Source organism: Rhineura floridana, chromosome 6 (assembly GCF_030035675.1).
Source record: "Rhineura floridana isolate rRhiFlo1 chromosome 6, rRhiFlo1.hap2, whole genome shotgun sequence".
In the NCBI taxonomy this organism is placed as follows: domain Eukaryota; kingdom Metazoa; phylum Chordata; class Lepidosauria; order Squamata; family Rhineuridae; genus Rhineura; species Rhineura floridana.
The window spans coordinates 65,933,732-65,952,541 of record NC_084485.1 but is presented as its reverse complement, the minus strand read 5'-3'; the positions used below and the strand labels follow the sequence as shown (position 1 = coordinate 65,952,541).

General features: G+C 44.1%; 1 protein-coding gene across 2 annotated transcripts in view; it reads left to right on the top strand.

The window, feature by feature from the left end:
* Positions 1–1,647: 1,647 nt before the first annotated feature.
* Positions 1,648–18,810, top strand: part of MFSD4A (major facilitator superfamily domain containing 4A) — a 54,439-nt gene continuing 37,276 nt past the window's right edge. Inside the window, exons 1-2 of one of the 2 annotated variants that reach the window (XM_061632148.1) lie at positions 1,648–1,831; positions 17,667–17,865. In XM_061632148.1, the coding sequence (XP_061488132.1) occupies positions 1,698–1,831; positions 17,667–17,865 (333 nt within the window). In that variant the 5' untranslated portion in view covers positions 1,648–1,697. The other variant, XM_061632147.1, reaches the window with a different exon arrangement.

Genomic DNA, 18,810 nt, shown 5'->3' with positions numbered 1-18,810 from the left:
TGGATGGGGTTATACTCCCCCTGAAGACACAGGTTCGCAGTTTGGGTGTCCTCCTGGACTCAGCTTTAAATTTGGATTCCCAGGTTTCTGCAGTGGCCAGGAGGGCTTTTGCACATTTGAGATTAGTGCGCCAACTGCGCCTGTTCCTTGACCCGTCCGATCTGGCCACGGTGACACATGCCTTAGTCACATCCCGTTTAGATTACTGTAATGCGCTCTACGTGGGGCTGCCTCTGAAGACTGCTCGGAAACTTCAGCTGGTACAACATGCTGCAGCCAGAATGTTAACTGGGGCTGATTACAGGGACCATACAACTCCCCTGTTAAAAAAGCTCCACTGGCTGCCAGTTTGTTTCCAGACACAATTCAAAGTGCTGGTGCTGACCTGTAAAGCCCTACACGGCTTGGGTCCAGGCTATTTGTCAGGCCGCATTGCCCTCTATGTGCCTGCCCGGGCCCTGAGATCCTCAGGAGAGGCCCTTCTTTAAATACCTTCATCCGCACAAGTACAACTAGTGAGGATACGAGATAGGGCCTTCTCGGTGGCTGCCCCTAGGCTTTGGAATTCCCTCCCTAAGGAGATAAGAATGGCCTCTTCCCTGCAGTCCTTTCATCAACAGGTAAAAACTTTCTTATTTCAGCAAGCCTTTGATTCCGAAGGCGGCTAAGGATAGGCCCAAAAGGAGGTTATATTGTTCTGGCTTGTTTATTTTTTAATTATTCTGATTTTATGAGTATAGTTTTTAATTATCAGAAACAGTTTAATGCTATTTTAAATTAGAGTTCATTTTTTAATTATATCTGTCTATATTTATTTATTTATGTATTATATGCTTTTAACTTTGGTAGGTTTTAATTGTATCTGTTTTTTATCTGGAAGCCGCCGTGAGTACCAATATGGAAAAACGCTGGGGTATAAATAAAGTTAATAATAATAATAATAATAATAATAATAATAATAATAATAATAATAATAATAATAATATAACAACAACAACAACAACACAAACTGTCCATTGATCAATAAGTAAAGGACTGTTACCAGTCATGATGGCTATTATACCTCCACATCAGAGACAGCATGCCTCCGAATGAATGCTAGTTCCTGGCAATCACAAGAAGGATAATGTTGTAGTGCAGGTGGACTGCTTGTGGGCTTCTCCTAGGCATCTGGCTGTCTGCTATGAGAACAGAATCCTAGATGAGATAGACCTTTGTTCTGACCCAGCAGGGCTCTTTCCATGTTGTTTCTAAAAACAGATTGGGTAAAAAGGCCTATGATCAAGGGGAATCAGGATCCCAAAGTATGACCAATAGTGATGGATTGAACCCAGAGGAAAGATTAGTCTTTGGACTTGTTTGGATCCTGCAGATACTTAGGGCCAAACTAGACCTGGCCTTAACTGAGTGAAAGCATCAAGGTGCACCTTTCTTTTTTGGGTTATGTAGACACAGCTGCCTTGGGAAGCATCCGCATCCGCAACCTCAGGACTGGGGGAGGTGGGGGAGGTGGGGGGGTGGAGAGAGAAAATATCATTCTTTTCCTGCCGCGGCCTCCCCCCACTACTATCTGCATTTGAAGGGAAGCTTCTATCACCTTTATTCATCCTGTAAAGCGAACGGCACATAATTTGTGCTATTAACGCAAATAGGTTGCAGCTGGTGGTAGCACTGACTTCGACAAGGGGATAGTAACGATGTGCGTCTTGCCCAAGTGTGAGGCAGATGGCACCTCCAATTCTCACGGGGGGCGGGGGTTGGATGAAAGAGGGGAAAAGAAACCAGCCCAGTACAAACAGAGATGTTTCAGACGTTTTGATTTTAGCCCATGGTAAGTACTTCCGCGTAGGAAAGTACAGTCTCGTGTAACGACTGCGGGTCTTTTCAACTGCGTGCAACTACGCTAGAAGCAGGCAGCAGCGACTGGCCGCCACAAGTCTCCGGCAGATGTATGCTCCCCAAGTGAAAAAGACGCGTGTGCAATTATCACACTCGGGGATCTAACAGACGGGGATCTAACAGGGGCTGTGTGTTCGGTTGTAGGGAATTCGTCCCATTTTGGAAACATCTCTCTGCGTGATTGCTTATTCCTCTTCAATGTTAGGCTAGCAGTGCAAAAACTCTCAAGGACGCGGGTTCGCGCCTTCCCTTTTGCCAAGGGGCCCCCACCGTCAACCGGGGGCGTATTTTTGACTCCGGCTTTTTGAACTGCAGCTGGCCGGCGGCGGAGAAAGGTAGCGCGCAGCACGGGAATGGAGAAGGAGGAGCGCCCCAAGACCCCAGCCTCTCTCGCGCCAACACTCCGTCGAGGCTCCCGTGCGCAAAATCGAGCGCAGATCGGACTCGGCTTGCCGGCGTCTTCCGGGAAAAGCTTCGCTTTTGCTCGGCTGCCCTGGAAGGCGGGCATTCCCGGCGCTTGTGCGCGCCTCCCTGGGCTGAAGGGGCGGAGCCAGTCCCAACCCTGCTTTACTGCCCCCTCCCAGCGCGCGCCACAGAGGGAGACGCGGCGGGGACACCTGCGTAGGACTGAACCGTCTTTAGAGAGGAGAGGGCAGGATCCCGGACCGTGGACGGGCGGACGGGCAGGGAGGCGCAGGCGTGGGGAGGGCGGCGGCGGCGGCGGCGGTTTACGTGTGATCGGGGGCGGGAGGGGGCGATCGGGATTGCACAGGGCGGAGAGGCGTTGAATCCGGGTTGCAGGTGTTCTCCAAGGGGATTCCACCTTGCCTGACTGTACCGTGGAGGACAGCAGGTGCGCTGGCTCCGGCCAAGGAAGGGGGAGAAGCGAACGAAGCTCTGGCTCGCGGCCGCAGGAGCCTAGATCCGGATTGCCCGTACTCCGGGCGACGGAGCCGGGCACCAGAGACTCGGATCCGGAGTGCGCGTGACTAGGGGGCGCCACTCCCCCCCCTTCGCCCTCTCTGCGCCCGCTGGGACTGGCCGAGGGACTTGCTTCGGGGCAGGCAGCAGAAGAGCCCAGCTGCTTCCTGGAGGGGAGTGCGAGCCGAGGATGTGGTGGTGGGATGCGAGGGTGACGACGCTCTTCAAGAGGAACCTGCAGCCCACGCTGACCTACTGGAGCGTGTTCTTCAGCTTCGGCCTTTGCATCGCTTTCCTGGGGCCCACCCTGCTGGACCTGCGCTGTCAGACCCAGAGCTCCCTCTCCCAGATCACCTGGGTCTTCTTCTCGCAACAGTTCTGCCTGCTGGTCGGCAGCTGCTTGGGAGGGATCTTCAAGAGAACGTAAGGCGCCCCTCCTCTCCCGCCCGTTTGGTGCCTTGGGCTCTCCGGCCATTAGCATCGCCTGCCTCCCCCCCCTTCCTTCTGGAACCGGGAGGCTCCCTCCTGATGCCGCTGAGGAGCCCCCCTCCCTTTCTGCATGTCAGCCTCCAGCGGGGGCTGCTTTGCGCACATCTTTCCATGTGGTCTGTGCCAGGCTTTGCCCTAGAAATCAGTGCCCGTTTGCTCAGCTGTTTCCGCCCCGCTGCCATCATCTTCGATTCTCCAGCTCTCTCTTGAGTCTGGCACAGATCTCTGAGTGCTGCCATTTCTAACCCTTCTAACTTGGGGATCCTGGGCAAAGTACATCTAAACCCACTGAAATCAGTGCCCCGCTCCTCATAGAGCCAGGCTGCTCAGCTGCAATCCTTGGGAGTATAAACTTGGCAGGGTGTGTTTCTGAATAAATAAATATGCATAGGAGCCCACTGTGAAACTATCCAGCTGAAGAGGGGGGTGAATGCTATGAAAATGACCTGTTTAACCTGGACACTTAAAGGCATCTCGATTGCATCTAGCATCAACATTCTGGCTCAGGGACTCTGTGTGGCTGTTTACACTTGGTGTGTGGATGGTACAATAAGCAGTATAGTGCATTGGGTGGGTGTATGTGTGTTGTGATGAAGCCTAATATGGGAAATGGTCTGTGAGATAATGTAGGACCATCGCCATAGAGAGTTCTAGTGGTCCACAACAGCAGTTCAAAGGTATTTTCCCAATGGCATGCCACCTCAAGACAATGTGGCCACCTTTTTTTAACCAGGAACACTTCTGTGCCTTTAGCAGCAGCCTGACATGTCAAAATCTAGCACCTCCACTAGAATATATTTATTTGTTTAAAACAGTTTACAATGAAGTAAGAATGAAACATGTTTGCAGTACAATCACAAGGGAAGTAGAAATTCAGATATCCTAAAAATGGCTAACCCCATAAACTGCCCCCCACCCTGCTTGTGCCTGTGGTTGTGAATGCAAAAAAGGCCACCTTTCCCCATTATGTTATCTTTGCTTCTGACTAGCAAAGTTCAGGTTTTTTACAGATAGGCCAATGGTCCTGTTCAATGAGCAAATAGTTGTTCAAATCTGGTACTTGGTTCTTCATATAGTGGGTGTTGGGATAAACAATGTGGTAGGTCTTGCACAATGTCTCAGATGATAAAGGAACTTTACTGTATCTACCATCCTTGGATGGTGCCAGGCCATCTGGTGAAACCAAGATGGCCCTTTTAAAAATACAAAGCTTACAATACTCCTGACCTTAGGCAATCTGGTGTCTCCTATGTCTAATATCTGTATCGAGTGATTAAATGGATTAATGTGGACACCCATTTCAGCAAGCAATGTTCCGGTCATAAGACATACAAAGGTATTTTTGGGAGTTCCTAATATTGCTCAATTGGGTTTGTATTCTGAATAGTTTTCAGATTTGATAAACTCCCAGTGATAACAGATTTTATCCTCATTGTAGGAGTAAATTGGCAGGTAATATTTGCCAACCCCCATTGAACAGTTGGAGGTTTTCCTGGCATGGTAATATTGCTCATCAGACTGTTGAAAGGTAACGGAAGCAGTAAAAAAAAGTTGGCTAGTGGTGGTAGCAGTGTCATGATTCAAATTTTGGAATGTGTATCATTCGCTATTTTTGTGTATGTTTGTGTGCTTTTTCCTCTTGTGGCTTATCCCCATTTCACATTTAGCTTTAAACTCTTATTTGCTCCCATCCTGCCACCCTCACTTCATTCTTTCTCACTTGGCCTAAGCCCATCACCAGCGCCTCTGTTCCTTTCACCATCTCAGAAACCCTTCCCACAATCCCTATTGCCTTATTCCTTTCTGACTTTTTCCTTTGCCTGTGTTTATCTCTTCTCTTCAATTATTTAAGGATGTATCTTCAAAAGCATTCAAAGGGCTCATCTGAATAAGATCAAAGTAATCTGGGTGCTGCTTGATAGAGCCAATAATGATTTTGACAGGTTTGTCACGGAAGCCATGCAAAATGAGACTTTGTCCCGTGAGTGGCTCTCTTGAAATCATCACGGCTGCAGGATTTTTGCTCTGTGGGACCCTAGCCACATTGCAGAACCCACACAGGCAGACTCTTGGATCCATTCACTATTGCTGTGATGTCAGTGTGGTGATCTGAGGTCTCTTTCCCACATGGAGCTTGTTTCAAAATTTGGGAAACTGGGGCATATGGCATGCTTGTGCTAAGATGTATGTTGATGAGCAAACAGAACCCATCAATCCCTGCTGTACATTGACATGGTACCCTCAGGCTGGGGATTTCTCAATGTGTTTCTTTGTGACCCAAGGGTTCTCTTGTAAAGGACCTGTTTTAATAACCTTGGTGTCAAAACTCCAGCTGTCCTCTCATTCTTCAGAAAGTTGGCAAGCAACATCTAGTGTCATACAAGCACTTAAAAGTTGACGTAGGGTAAAACAGGCACAGTAAATATTCCATTTTCACACAGAGTTCCTGGAAGGAACAATGTTATCCTTGACAAATCATCAATGATACCATCAATGAGGAATTAGTCTCTCTCACGTAGAGAACACTTTTTCATGTAGAGATCACTTTAAAACAAACAAATTGTAAGTGATGACTCCCTCCCCTCCCGCTTAAAACTTTTAGCTGTAACTCTTTAGATGTTGTTCAACACTAATCTTGATCTGATTTGTTTTAGGACCAAAACTACAATCTAAAACTTAGGTACTAATTTTGAGGCATTTAACGAATGAACTTCTACAAACTAATGTTTAACTGGTCTGCAAATATGCTGGCTTTGACATGATTATAAGTTTGAGGACTGAATCCAAACTAAGGTTTTCAATCCTAAGTACTTACTAGGGAGAAAGTCTCATTGGACACCATAGATCTCGCTTCTCAGTAAACATGCATAGGATTGTGTTATAATGTTATTTGCATCCCTTTCGAATCTATGTGAAATTATTTCATTGGTAACTTAGGCTGGCTCTAATTCTGAGCATTTTAAAGACCAGAGTTATAGCTGACTAGGCCTGTCAGCTGATAATTAAGCCAGTAAAGTCTTGCTTCTAAATATTAGTTATATTTTCATAATATTTCATGAATTGCCTAATTATCAATTCATGCTTTAGAGCAGCCTTTCCCAACCAGTGTGCCTCCAGATGTTGTTGGACCACAATTCCCACCTTTCCTGACCATTGGCAATGTTGGCTGAGGCTGATGGGAGTTGTGGTCCAACAACATCTGGAGGCACACTGGTTGGGAAAGGCTGCTTTAGAGAATCCTCTGAATACACATTGCTCAAATTTAGACAAGTATGTAATCGCAACAATGTTATAAGCAGAGAGCACACTTCTGATTAAACTTCTGATCACACGGCTCTGATTAAAATGCACCGATGATTATTTTTCAGCCCTACAATTATGGACTGGGTTGCACAGCTATTCTGGGTTACTAGCCCATACAATTTTCTGTTGTTCGCACAGCACAGTAGAAGTACAACTCCACTTTAACTCTTTTAACTTCTTTTCCTATATAATAATCTAGCGTAAACTTGATGATGTGACCATATTTTGTAAAATGGTGTGTTCTAGCAATCCTTGAAAGAGCTTAAAAAATAGCATCATGTACTTGGAAAAGATCTTGCATTGATTGTGCTGTTGTATTGAGCAGCATTATTGTTGCAACTTAACAGCATTCTCTTCCATTCTGCCTATAGCTAACTTGTGTACTGTGTAAGCAAAAACAAACAAAAAGTCCTGTCACCTTCCACGGAAGTCTGTTTCCACTGTTAAGCAGCTCATACTGTAAGAAAATCTTTCTTGTTTCTAATCAACATTCACTTTATTAAAATTTGAATCCAGAGCCAGCTTAGCCTAGTGGTTCCTTCACAAAATTTGAATCCATTAGCTTGGATCCTACCCTCTGGATCAACAGAAAATAAATTTGCTCCATCTATGTAACAGCCCTTTGAAGAAGCTTTTATGTATATGTATCTGTAATAAATACCCTGCAGGTGAGAGATTGATTTATCTCTTGGTCCCCCTGCTAAAAACATTTACTTTGTGAGTCTTGTAAACAGTATGAGTATGCTAATGCATGTGTCTCAAATGATCAGTCCATCTAAATTACAATAAATGAGCAAGCTGGCACATTTGGCCAGGGGTGGGGGTGGGAAGGGAGAATTCTATTCTCATTCTATTTAGAGAAAGAATTGCAGTTGCCCCTTGCTGCAAATGTACTGTTAGAAGGTATATCCTTAACCTCAACAGCTGCAGACCTCAAGTGCTCAAAGCAGCAACTCAAACTCATGGAAACTTTGGCTTGCTATTCAAGCTTAGATCATCATAAAAGGCTTCATTATTTTTATAGGCCTCTCTGTTTTTGACCCATCATCATTCTAATGGTTTTTGGAAGATGCAAGATCAGAGCATTTCTCCCCAAAGAATATGAGTGACTCTCCTCTAAATTCCACGACTCTAGAAGTTGGGTTGTGTGGAAAAAATAACCAAATACAATGAGACGCAGGATGCTATCACAAGACTTGGAGATATTCTCTCACTCCACAACCCTCATGTTGTCCCATTTGACAGTGTGTTATTAAAAGCAATGTATCTCATGTTGGAAAGAACTGATTTCAGTTAATAGCTTGAGCCTACCACAATACGCCGCATTTATGACTGAAGGCATGCATAGATTTGTATTGCAACATAGTGCTGGACTGCCCCCCCCAAGCTGCACAGACACTCATTTTTCCTCCCAGATGTTAGTAAGTGTTAAGGGATGTTGCTTTCTGTATTATCAGCCCCTAATGCCCTATTGTTGAGATGATCAAGGACATGTGTGGTGGTGATTTGAACTTTTTTTAATTATGTGGGAAAGATCCTATTGGCTGCTGCCTTGTAAGCGGCTCAGTGGTTTTACTGAAGGTTGGCAAGGCATATTGAAGAGCTCAGTATTGCAATATTCCCTGAGCCAGGTTTCTAAGAGAGCTTAATATGAAGTCTTCAGCTGTGCCCTGATTTGGAATGCCTGCATATGAGGAAATTGCTCTGAACACTAGTTCTTCTTTGTGCATGTAGCATCTTCTTTTCATTTGCAAGTTCAAGGGAGCCTCCTGTTCCAGATGCTATTTCCCCTCTGGGTTTACTTACACCCACACCACACACTTTTCACTGCTGCTTCAGGTTTGCCTTCCATCCTACATGGGCTTTAAACAAATGTTTTTGCTTTCTTCAGCCTTTTCCCATTTCACATGTTAGACTTTCATTAAGAAATTGTCCCACTTTTTTCCCACTGATGAAGCCTCCATTAGCACAACTGGAGAACAGGAAGAGGTGTTGAATACACTCAGGATGTCTTGCAACCTGCTGCAATTTTTAATTTAGTTCTCCCTCACCTCTACCCCTGAATTTCAAAAGTAGATTTTGGTACGGGGTTGTTTACATTTCAGTCCATTTCTTAAAGTAAAAAATTCTGTTCAACTTTCTAAGAGGGTTTGTCTAGAATGCATTTTTCTAAAAACATGAGTGTGTGAGAGCATCAGAAGAATCTTTTTGGATAGGACCAAAAATCCATCTAGTCTAGTGTTCTGTTGCCAGGGGCCAGCTCGATGCCTCTGAGAAGTTTGCAAGGAGGGTGCTGGCACAACAGCCCTCCCCATTTTTATCTAAAGGACCTGGTGTACAGGGTACACTGCCTTTGAATGTGGAGGCTCAATAGCATGCTTATGGTGTTGAAAATTCCATTTAGGAAGCTTTACTTTAATTGTATCCTCTCTAGTGAACTTCTGCTAGCCTTAATGGCTTTTGCAAATGATGCTAAAAGCACTTTTGAACCTCTCTTGTGATGTTAGTAGGAAGCAAGTCTTTAAGGGGAAAAAATTAAATGGACATCATTGTGAATGTAGGTTTATATTTGCAGCACAGACATGAAAAATGCAAGAAGCGCTTTTAGTGGCATGTGCAAAGATCTCTCATAGACCTGGATTCCAATTTGTAGTGGAGAACTTGAGTGGGAAAACATGCTCCTCTTCAACCCAGTGCAGTTTTATTGTGTAGTGACACTCTGCTGTTTCAGATTCCCATGTGCAATGGCTATTGCACTCAGCAAAATACTTTGCTGCATTTTTACTCCTTTTTTCTCAGAGCATTCTACTATATAGGTAGTGATTTATTACACTCAGCCGCCAAGAGCCACTGGGTTGTATTCAACTAAGTCCTAAGAGAAGATCCATCGAACATAATGGACATGAACATAAGTTAGTAATGTCTATTGACTTTGTTGGGGTCTACTCTGAGTAGGACTAGCTTTGAATACCACCTATTCTGTCTGCATCATCAAATTAGTCACTAAACTCTACTGCCCTGATGCTCCACAGTAGATTGTGTGCTCTCTCTCTCTTTTATTTACCCTGGCCTTTTTCTGCCATTGCTGCTCAGCATCAACTGCCAATATACATTTTGCCAACCTGTCACCCATGGGTGCCATGACAGCCACATTGGCATTCATTGGCACCCCTAGCAGGTAGCCCACTGAGCTTTCATGTAAAAAAAAAAAAGTAAGCCTCTAGCCCTCTTAGAAAGAAAGGTACCCTTCTAAGTGATGTATGTGAAATGAGCCAGCCTGGCTGCTCCTGCCTGTCAGTGTTATTAGCCAACGAGTGAAGAGTTGTGATAAGTGAGTTGTTTGGCAGCCTAGGCTTGATTTAGAGTTGAGGGGGAAAGAGGGTTCTCGTGCCTTTAACAGCTGCATGGCCGGCAGAAATGTAAGAGGTCAAACCTTTTCTACTATGAAAAAACAATTATGGGAAAAGCTTCACTGTGACTACTTTCTAATTTTGAAGTATGCCCCACTCACAAGGCAGCCATTTTGTCACTGGTGCCCTCAGAACGCTCAAAATTTGAAATGTGCCTTTGCATCCAAAAAGGTTGGCAACCCCTGTATTAAATGCACTTATCCACTCTTCACCAAAAGGCCCCAGGGTGGGTTACAAACAGTAAAATAATACAATACAATACATACATAATCAAACAACTGAAACAGCACAAACAGTAAAATTGTTAAGGGGGAACATACAGTGAAACGTTCCCAAAAGCCTTGTTAGAAAGGTATGCCTTTGCATGCCTTCTGAATATACCCAGAGTTGGTGCTAGATGGACATCTAAAGGCAAGGAGTTCCAAAATCTGGAACCCACCATAGAGAAGCCTGTATGCTTGCATGCCGCCACCCCATGGACTTCCTACCAGCATGCCCTCCCCTACTGATCTTAAGTCCAGGACTGTTCTATAAAGAAGACAGTGTTTCAAGTATTTGGTACCCAAGGCAGTTAAGGCTATATACATCAAAGACAAGACCTTGAGTTGGGCTCTGAAGTGATTAGGCAACCAGTACAGTTCTCTCATAATGGTTTAATAGGAGTTCTGCTGGCTATGCCAGTCAGCGGTCCAGTTGCATCCAGTACATAACAGCAAGTGGACTGCTGACTGGCACATTGCAATAATTTAAACTGGAGATTACCAGAGCACTATTGTCATGACATCACTGCCAATGTGCAAGTAAGTTCTCTCTCTGTTCTTTTGCATTATTCAACAGATGGGCCAACTAGTGCAGCCTTTGCTATCACTGACTTCATGATAGCTGTAATGTGCAATTGGGAAGTTGCCTTATACTAAGTTGGATCACTGGCGTGTCTAGCTGAGCATTGGCTATATTGACTAGCAGTGGCTCTCTAAAGTTCAGACAAGTCTTTTGTGACCCTCCCTGGAGGTGCCAGGAATTGAATGTGGGGCCTTCTGCCTGCAAGGCATGTGTTCTTGTGAGCTATGGTCCTTTTGTCCCAATGCTGCAAGCAAGTATGTGTTCTATGGTGCAGACTAGGCTGCTTCATGCTCCTGATGCCTTCAATGAGTGCTGATCGATGATTAGCATCCAACCCAGGGAAACCTAAAATCTCTGTAGAGCATTTCTGAAGCTCCAAGTCAGATGGCATCTTGTAGTGTGCTCTTAAGACAAATAGACAATTGAAGTCTGGATACAATAATGGGAAGCAAGCAGGTCCTCTATCCTCCTCATGGCCAGGACCAGGGGATCGATGCAGTGGTACATAAAGCAGGTTATTGCAATGGTTGCTGGCAGTGCACAACAAACCATTTTCATAATCTCTGATATAGATTAGATAACAAAATGTGCTCTTTACTCCCCCCCCTCCCCACGTGCTTGTTTAAGCAGCACAGATCTTTACGCTGCCCACAAAGCAATGATTGAGGTTCAACTGCTCGATGTGTTCTTAAGCCAGGCAAGGCTACATGGGGATCTGTTCTTGTTAATTCTACAGAGCACACATTGAGTTCCAGTCTTGGCACAGTTCCCATCTCTAGTGTTTCTGTTGCTAGCACCTGCATCTTTATCCCCCGATGTGCTCTTTTTATCTCCCAGAGGTACCGTTTTGTAGCTCTGAGCCTGTTGCTGATGCATTGTTAGCATTTGCAGTTGTTTTTCATTTGGTGATCCTAATTTTTGTGTGTGAGACTGTATGTTTCTACTTCAAGCACCAACTTAGGCCATTTCAGACTTAGACACATTTCCTATGCGAGACGCTCCTTTGTAAGAAATTGCATGCGAACCTGTGAATCCACTCTCCCAAATGGCAAACTAACTTAAGGCTTTATCTGAAACAGATTTCCTGCATAGAAAGCACTTCCTGTATTACAGCTACACAGATATGCTCTCACTGCACATGATGTAGGTTCACATATTAAGGGGTCTTGCCCTGATGGGTGTAAGAAGAAGCAGTAACAGCATCTTCTAAGCAAATAAGTTTTCTTTTCCATTTTAATGTAACTTTTTAATCATTTATGCTTATCGCTGTCATATTCTTATGTAAATCGCTTTGAGAAATGCCTGAAAAGCTGTATATAAATACCTTAAATACTGTGTGTGTATGAGTACATACATACAGTATATGTACACACACTAAAAATCATAGGAAAACAACCCTAATCACAGAGCACCAGCTAACTGTAAAGAGTTAACTGTCTGCATGAGCCTGGCAGCATAAAGTTTTTGGTAAACACCTAAAAGTTAATACTGAGGACACCTGCTGAATCTGACAGAAGAATATTCCATAAGACTGGGCGCATGACACTGAAGGCTTGATTTCATGTTGACATTAGATGATCCTCACCAACTGGGAGTGGAGGTGGCAGGGAACACAACCAAAGAAATTCTGCAATGAGTGGCCTGCTCTATCACAGCGACAGCTTTTTCAACAAGTGGAAATAGCTGCATGTGAAATACAGTCAATGTAGCTTTTGCTCTCCTTGTAGAGACCTGAGAATTTGGGAAATTTACTCTAGAAAAAAGAAAAACCTGGGACCTGAGGCACCTGGGAATAGGACCAGGCTGGTCACTAGCCCCACACTGCACATAATTGGAAATGATAGGATTCTTTGCCACAAGGTGTAGAGGTGGCCACTAACATAGATGTCAGTAAAAGGAAATTAGATCAATTCATGGAGGATTAAGGCTGTCAATGGCTACTAGTAATGATGGCTATAATGCTGCCTGCAGGAACATTAGGATCAGCTGCGAACAACAGTGGGAGAGAACTGTTGCACTCATGTCCTGCAGGTGGACTTCCCAGAGACACTGTGGAAAACAGGATGCTAGACTAGATGGGGCTTTGGTCTGATATAGCAGGACTGCTCTTGTGGTGTTCCCATTTGGGCATTGTTAAAAAGCAGCACTTTGTCAAGTTATTCAGTAATATATTTTTGCTATAGAAGAAAGTACCACTGGTGTTTGCCATCTTGTTACACTGACCCTGTCTGGAAAGGTATTGGAGGGGGCTGTTGTATGGAAAAATCTGGGTCTTTCAAAACACCGGTCATCATCTGGTAGGTCAGAACAACAAGCTGACTTGGGATAAACTGCAATACCACATTTGTATTTTTGTTTAGAGGTTCTTTTAATGTAGAGATGGGACAAGACCTGGTGCAAAGGAGGGCACGCCTTTGGCGTTCTTCTTTTGGTAGAAGAGGGAAATGTGGTTATACCAAGCATGGAAGAAAAGCTGCCCCTTCCAAAATTCCCTCTTGCATGACTGGTAAAAGATAAAAGATCCTTGTCCCCCTTTCCATCCAAGAGCACAGTGGTGTGCACAGATTCCCAAACATGGTTTGGATCCCAATTCATTGCTTCAGGAAACAGCAGCTTAAATCCGACGTGCTTTGTAGGCTGCCTAAATTGACTCAGGGTCCATCCAAGTCCACTTCATTTCTCTCCTCCTCACCCTCCCTCTTTTACTATTGGGATTTCCCCCTCTTTCGACAGAAATGAATGAAATTTTTAGGCATACTCACCCAAGGTGGTTAATGCTTGCTAAATTTCAGGCAAATAAGTCCAGGGGCTTTAGTACTGGGCATCTTTCAAAAGTTGATTTTGAGATGGAAAAACTGTAGAGGGATTGACTTTCTGGGTAAATCATTCCCTCTGATTACCAGCTAGATCTGTCAATCACAAAGGACCTCTCTCTGCCATCCTGGTGTCTTCCTTAACCTTAGACATAAATTTTGCTCTTACAAAGCTTCTCTCTCTCCCCCCCCCCAAAGCATATGGATTGGAGCATGCTGGTAAAATCATCCCTTCTGCTTATAAGCTAGACCTGTCAGTTGTGATGGAGCTTCCCCTCCCTGCTCCTGTTCCTGGTGTTTTTCCTTAAACTAGAGACATACGCTTAGATCTTGCAAAGCTCCTCTCCCCCCCCCAATGCACACACACTGGCATTTTCCTCATATGGTAAGCTTGGAGACATAGGTTTTCTTTAATATTAATATTGCTAAGGCACCTTGAAGTGTTTTGAGCGTCCCTGCTTCATCTAGTGTAGCCTCATGCAGCTTTGCCTCAGGCAAGCCCAATACTGTATATCTCTGTGGCATCCCACTTCAGTTTAGGATTCATCTGAGTCCGATGCACATCCCTACTACAGAGAAGAAATAGGTGAACATATAGGGTCAGATCATTAGAAGTGGGCACTGTGTCCCAGGTTGAGGTTAAAGATGGGGGCAGTTCAGGTGTCATAGACGGCTGCTTTAAATCAGCTGGGAACAAGAGCTTGCAATTAATTTTGCTCCAGACCTCTTCAAATACACAGGCTCTTTGTGTGATTTGAACAGTCTTTACTGTAGTGATTACAACTGTAGGCCAGTTGCACAAATATGACTTTCTAGTACGAGATCTGGAGACTTTTACAACATAACCTCAGCATTCTGATTCTTTCTCTTGTTAAGGTAGATTTTAGCCTTTGTGGTTATGGAAGAGAAAATGGAAACTGGTTCATGTTTAGTCTTGCCATGACCTCCGGTTGATCTCCAGCCTTCTCTTCTTAAGCCCTGTTTCATTTGTGTACTGTACTGCAAGAAGGGATATCACTAATTCCATCCCTTATGTGTTCGATGTGGACATCTGCAAGGGAAAGCCTACATGCATAAACTTCTGTGTGTGTAGACTTCTCTGTGTTTTGGAACCCTGTACAGCTGGGTCTCCAAGGGCATGTGCACGGAGGTCTACATGTGTAATCTTTCCTGTTCAGGCATCCATGTCTAATGCATCGATGTTGGGCAGATCCAGAGACAGGTGCCCCTCCAGTCCCATTTTATATGCAGCTCTTCAGGCAGTGCATGCGTGGAAGGGGCTATAGTCTTTTCCAAACCCTACATATGTTTAGAAGCCTGTGTATATTTAGGATTTTAATAAGTAAATAAAGAAAGGTGGCAATTTTATAATTCAGAATCTGAATTGTTTTAAAGGATTCACTTTCACAATAGTAAACATAAGAAAACAGTTTTTATCTTTGTTGAAAACTTCTGTTGTGCAACAAATTACGGGGCTTTTTTTTCTTTCCTGACTTAGACTGCAATTCTAACCTTATCCACTTGGAAGCAAATCCTTTTGAATTTAATGGAGCTTATTCCCAGGCCCATGGTTTTGGATTGCAGCTGTAATCTAACTCTTAAAGGATGATTCTGCCTGGGTTCTTCCTACACAGAACTAATAGCATATCTTAAATCACTAGATTCTATCAGTGATGCAAGCAAAATGTTCCCACTCCAGTGCACATGCACCAGCAGGCATTCAGCTTTATTAATGTCTCCTTTAGCTATCCTTCATGGGTTTTATACCTTTCACTCAGTGATTATAGCCTTTTATGAGGTTAGCAAGATTATTGTCCCACCTCTGTTAACACAAAGCAATTGAATGCAAGGCTTACTTGTCCTTTGCCTAAAGACATTTCAGTTGGATTGTTTTATTCTATTTTAGATTTTATCCCACCGTGCCTTGAAGGAGATTTGGCCAGAAGCAAACATGACTCTCCTTCCAATAGGTTAACCTGAGATATTGATTTGCCCCAAAGGTGTTCCAATGAACTTCAAGACCAAGTTCAAATCTTTGTAAGATTTAAACTTCATTCTAGTCCAACACTCTAGCCATGAAACTGCTCTCTTCTGTCTACTTGGGACTGGTCTGTCTACTTGGAACTGGTAACAGTGGTGGTGCTTCTGATATTTATCATCTTAAGTCTTTAATCAGCTATACCACCAGCCAACAGAACTTTCATCTTTCATGATGACTCAGTTTATTGTCACCCCACCGAGCCCGTTCCAGTCACATATTCAGTACATCCACCACCTCACCTGGATGTGATGTAATAAAGAAACAGAGCTGTCCATTATCATAATAATCATGATGCTGATGACTCAAAGTCCCCAAATAATCCTCCACAGAGCTATCAAATAGATGTTAGTCAAACACTATGGGAGACAAAATAAAATGTTGCAGAACACCATATCATAGATACCTTATGGGAGCATGGGGTGATGTGCAAGGGACCCCTTTTTAAAAGTTTTTTCTTTTTTCTTTTTTTTCTTTAAATTTTCTTAATGCTATTTTGTTTTAATGTATTTTAAGATCTGTTTTTATGATGTTTTAAAGTGTTTTTAGTGCTTTGTTTGCCGCCCTGGGCTCCTGCTGGGAGGAAGGGCGGGATACAAATCAAATAATAAATAAAGTCTCTACTAACAGCAGCTGAATTCTTCAGCCTGTTTAAATGATGCAGAAATATGTGTAATATAAGAAAATAAAGCAGATTTTGGCTTTTGCTAATCTTGGGTGAAGAGATCAACACTGTAAGGAAATCCCTCCACCTTTCCATTAAAGTCCAGCTTGGCCCCCTCCTCATCTTCTAAACAAATTTCTGTACTTGTATGGTGCAAATGCACAATTTACACAGCCCTGCATATAATAATAATAATAACTGTTTTGTCCCCACAGCAACCCTGTAAAGTAGATTGCTGTTGTTTACATGTCTAGGAACTGAGGCTAAGAGAAAAAGAGCATCCCATAATTTGAACAGGGATTCAGATCCAGTTTCCTAGCCACTCAGACTCACTGGCTCTTGCATGCCCCTCCCCTTCTGGAGCAAGCTGCACTCCTCCTAAGGCAGCCTTTGCCAAACTGGTGCGCTCTAGCTATTTTGGACCACAACTCTCATCATCTGCAGCCAGCACACCTGTTGATTGGAGATGTGGTCCAAGATGACTGGAGGACACCAGGTTGGCAAAGGCTGCCGTGAAGAATCAGGCTTGATAGATGCTGTTAGATCCAGCCCTGCAGACAAACACTCAAGCATTGTTCATAGTATAAGGCATCTTTAGCCAATGTTTGATTGTTCTTCTAGCTGTGACTGTTCACAGGACATTCACATTCATGTCCTGTTTGTATTCAAGTTTAACTGTTGTAGTGTTCTGTGTGTGGGACTGCGTCAGTTGGTCCTAATTACAGCTGCTAGTCTGTTGACTGGTAGAAATATGAGACGGTATGTTTTATCCCATATGAACCTTTCTGGGGTTCCTTTTCAACCAAGGATGGGGAACCTGGTGCCCTGTAAATGTTGTTGGTCTCCAGCCCCCATCAGCTCCAGCCAGGATGTCCAAGGGTCAGGGAAGATGGGAGTTGTGGCCCTCTGGATATTGCTGGGCTACAGGTTCCCTGGTACCGCTGTTTAAGTCTTTTGAGGAGACACCCCTGCGTTAGGAGGTAAAGTAAGGGCAACCAGAGATAGGGCCTTTTCTGTGGTGATGCCTCATCTGTAGAACATCATCTCCTTTATCTATTTATCTGGTTCCTACTCTGATTGTTTTCAGGTACCATGTAAACATCTTGTTTACCTGGAGTCTTAATAGTGTCTTAGTACTGTTATAAAACATATACATACAGTGTTGTTGTTGTTGTTGTTGTTGTTGTTGTTGTTGTTTAATGTACTGTGCCTCTAGGGCTACAGTCACTAGGTGGGATGTATCCATTTTCAATAACAAAACTGCCCTTTTTCTTTTTTTGGTCCAGGTTGGCTCAGTCTCTGCTTGCCCTTTTTGCATCATCCCTTGCTATCTCTTTGGTTTTTGCCATCATCCCAGTCTGCCACAATGTGGTGGTACTTGCGGTGGTTATGGCCATGGCTGGCCTGGCCATGGGATGCATCGACACACTCTCCAATATGCAGCTGGTGAAGATTTATCAGAAGGACTCAGCGGTCTTCCTGCAGGTTAGACAATTAACTGCGATGGGTGGGAGGCTGGTTCCCTCTTCTGGTTCTCTAGATGTTTTTTCTGCCTTGAGTCACAACCAGGAATCCACAAATCATGGCTGGCTGTGGTAGCCAGCCAAAATATGTTTATCATGACCTTGCCCTCTACCCCCAAGGAAGAGGGTGGCCATCTCCTCTGATGGTCGCACTGAATTTGAGGGTCAGTGTGACTTATTATGGAGGAGCTCCTGCCAGCTGTTCCCATTTTTGATCTAGGGAAAGGGATGAAGAGTTGGCCCCTCTTCACTGAGTCCCAGAGGCACTCGGGCATAAACTGGGCAATGTTGTGTTGTTTTCTGGAGTGCCTCTGAAATCAGTGCAGCAGGAGGAAAGTTCGTACCCTTCTTTAAACTTGACAGAAGGAAGGGGATCTCTCTAATACAGAACAAAATCGGCACTTGCCAATGGCAGGTGCGTTTGTGGAGCCTTGATCCTTGCTTCTGCGCCAAAGCCATGTTCCTCTCTGACAACACATAACACAGACTGTGCTATCCCCACATTCAGCTCTATCTTTCATATAGACAATTGAGAGCAGCAATATACATGCCTTTTGGAGAACAGAGGGAATGAATGTGCTATGTCAGCATGTCCACTTGCCACACACGATCCTGTGCACTCCAGATGATGTCATAGTCACACTTTTGTCACATAGTCTTCCTGAAGTTATTTGAACCAATAATAATCTGACTCGGAATAAGCAAGTTCAGATATAACTACCTCATTCTGTTTTGAAAATATTCATTGTAAATACCTGTACAGTCCTTCACTAACAGAAGTTAGTCAATGAACAGGTATCGCCCCCTTTGTGTGTCTTTCCTATCGGGGGCACTCTGGCATTTGCCAGAAGTGAAAGAAGTAACTCTAGCAAAGATGGCTGCCTCTCTCCCACCCAGTACACTTGCT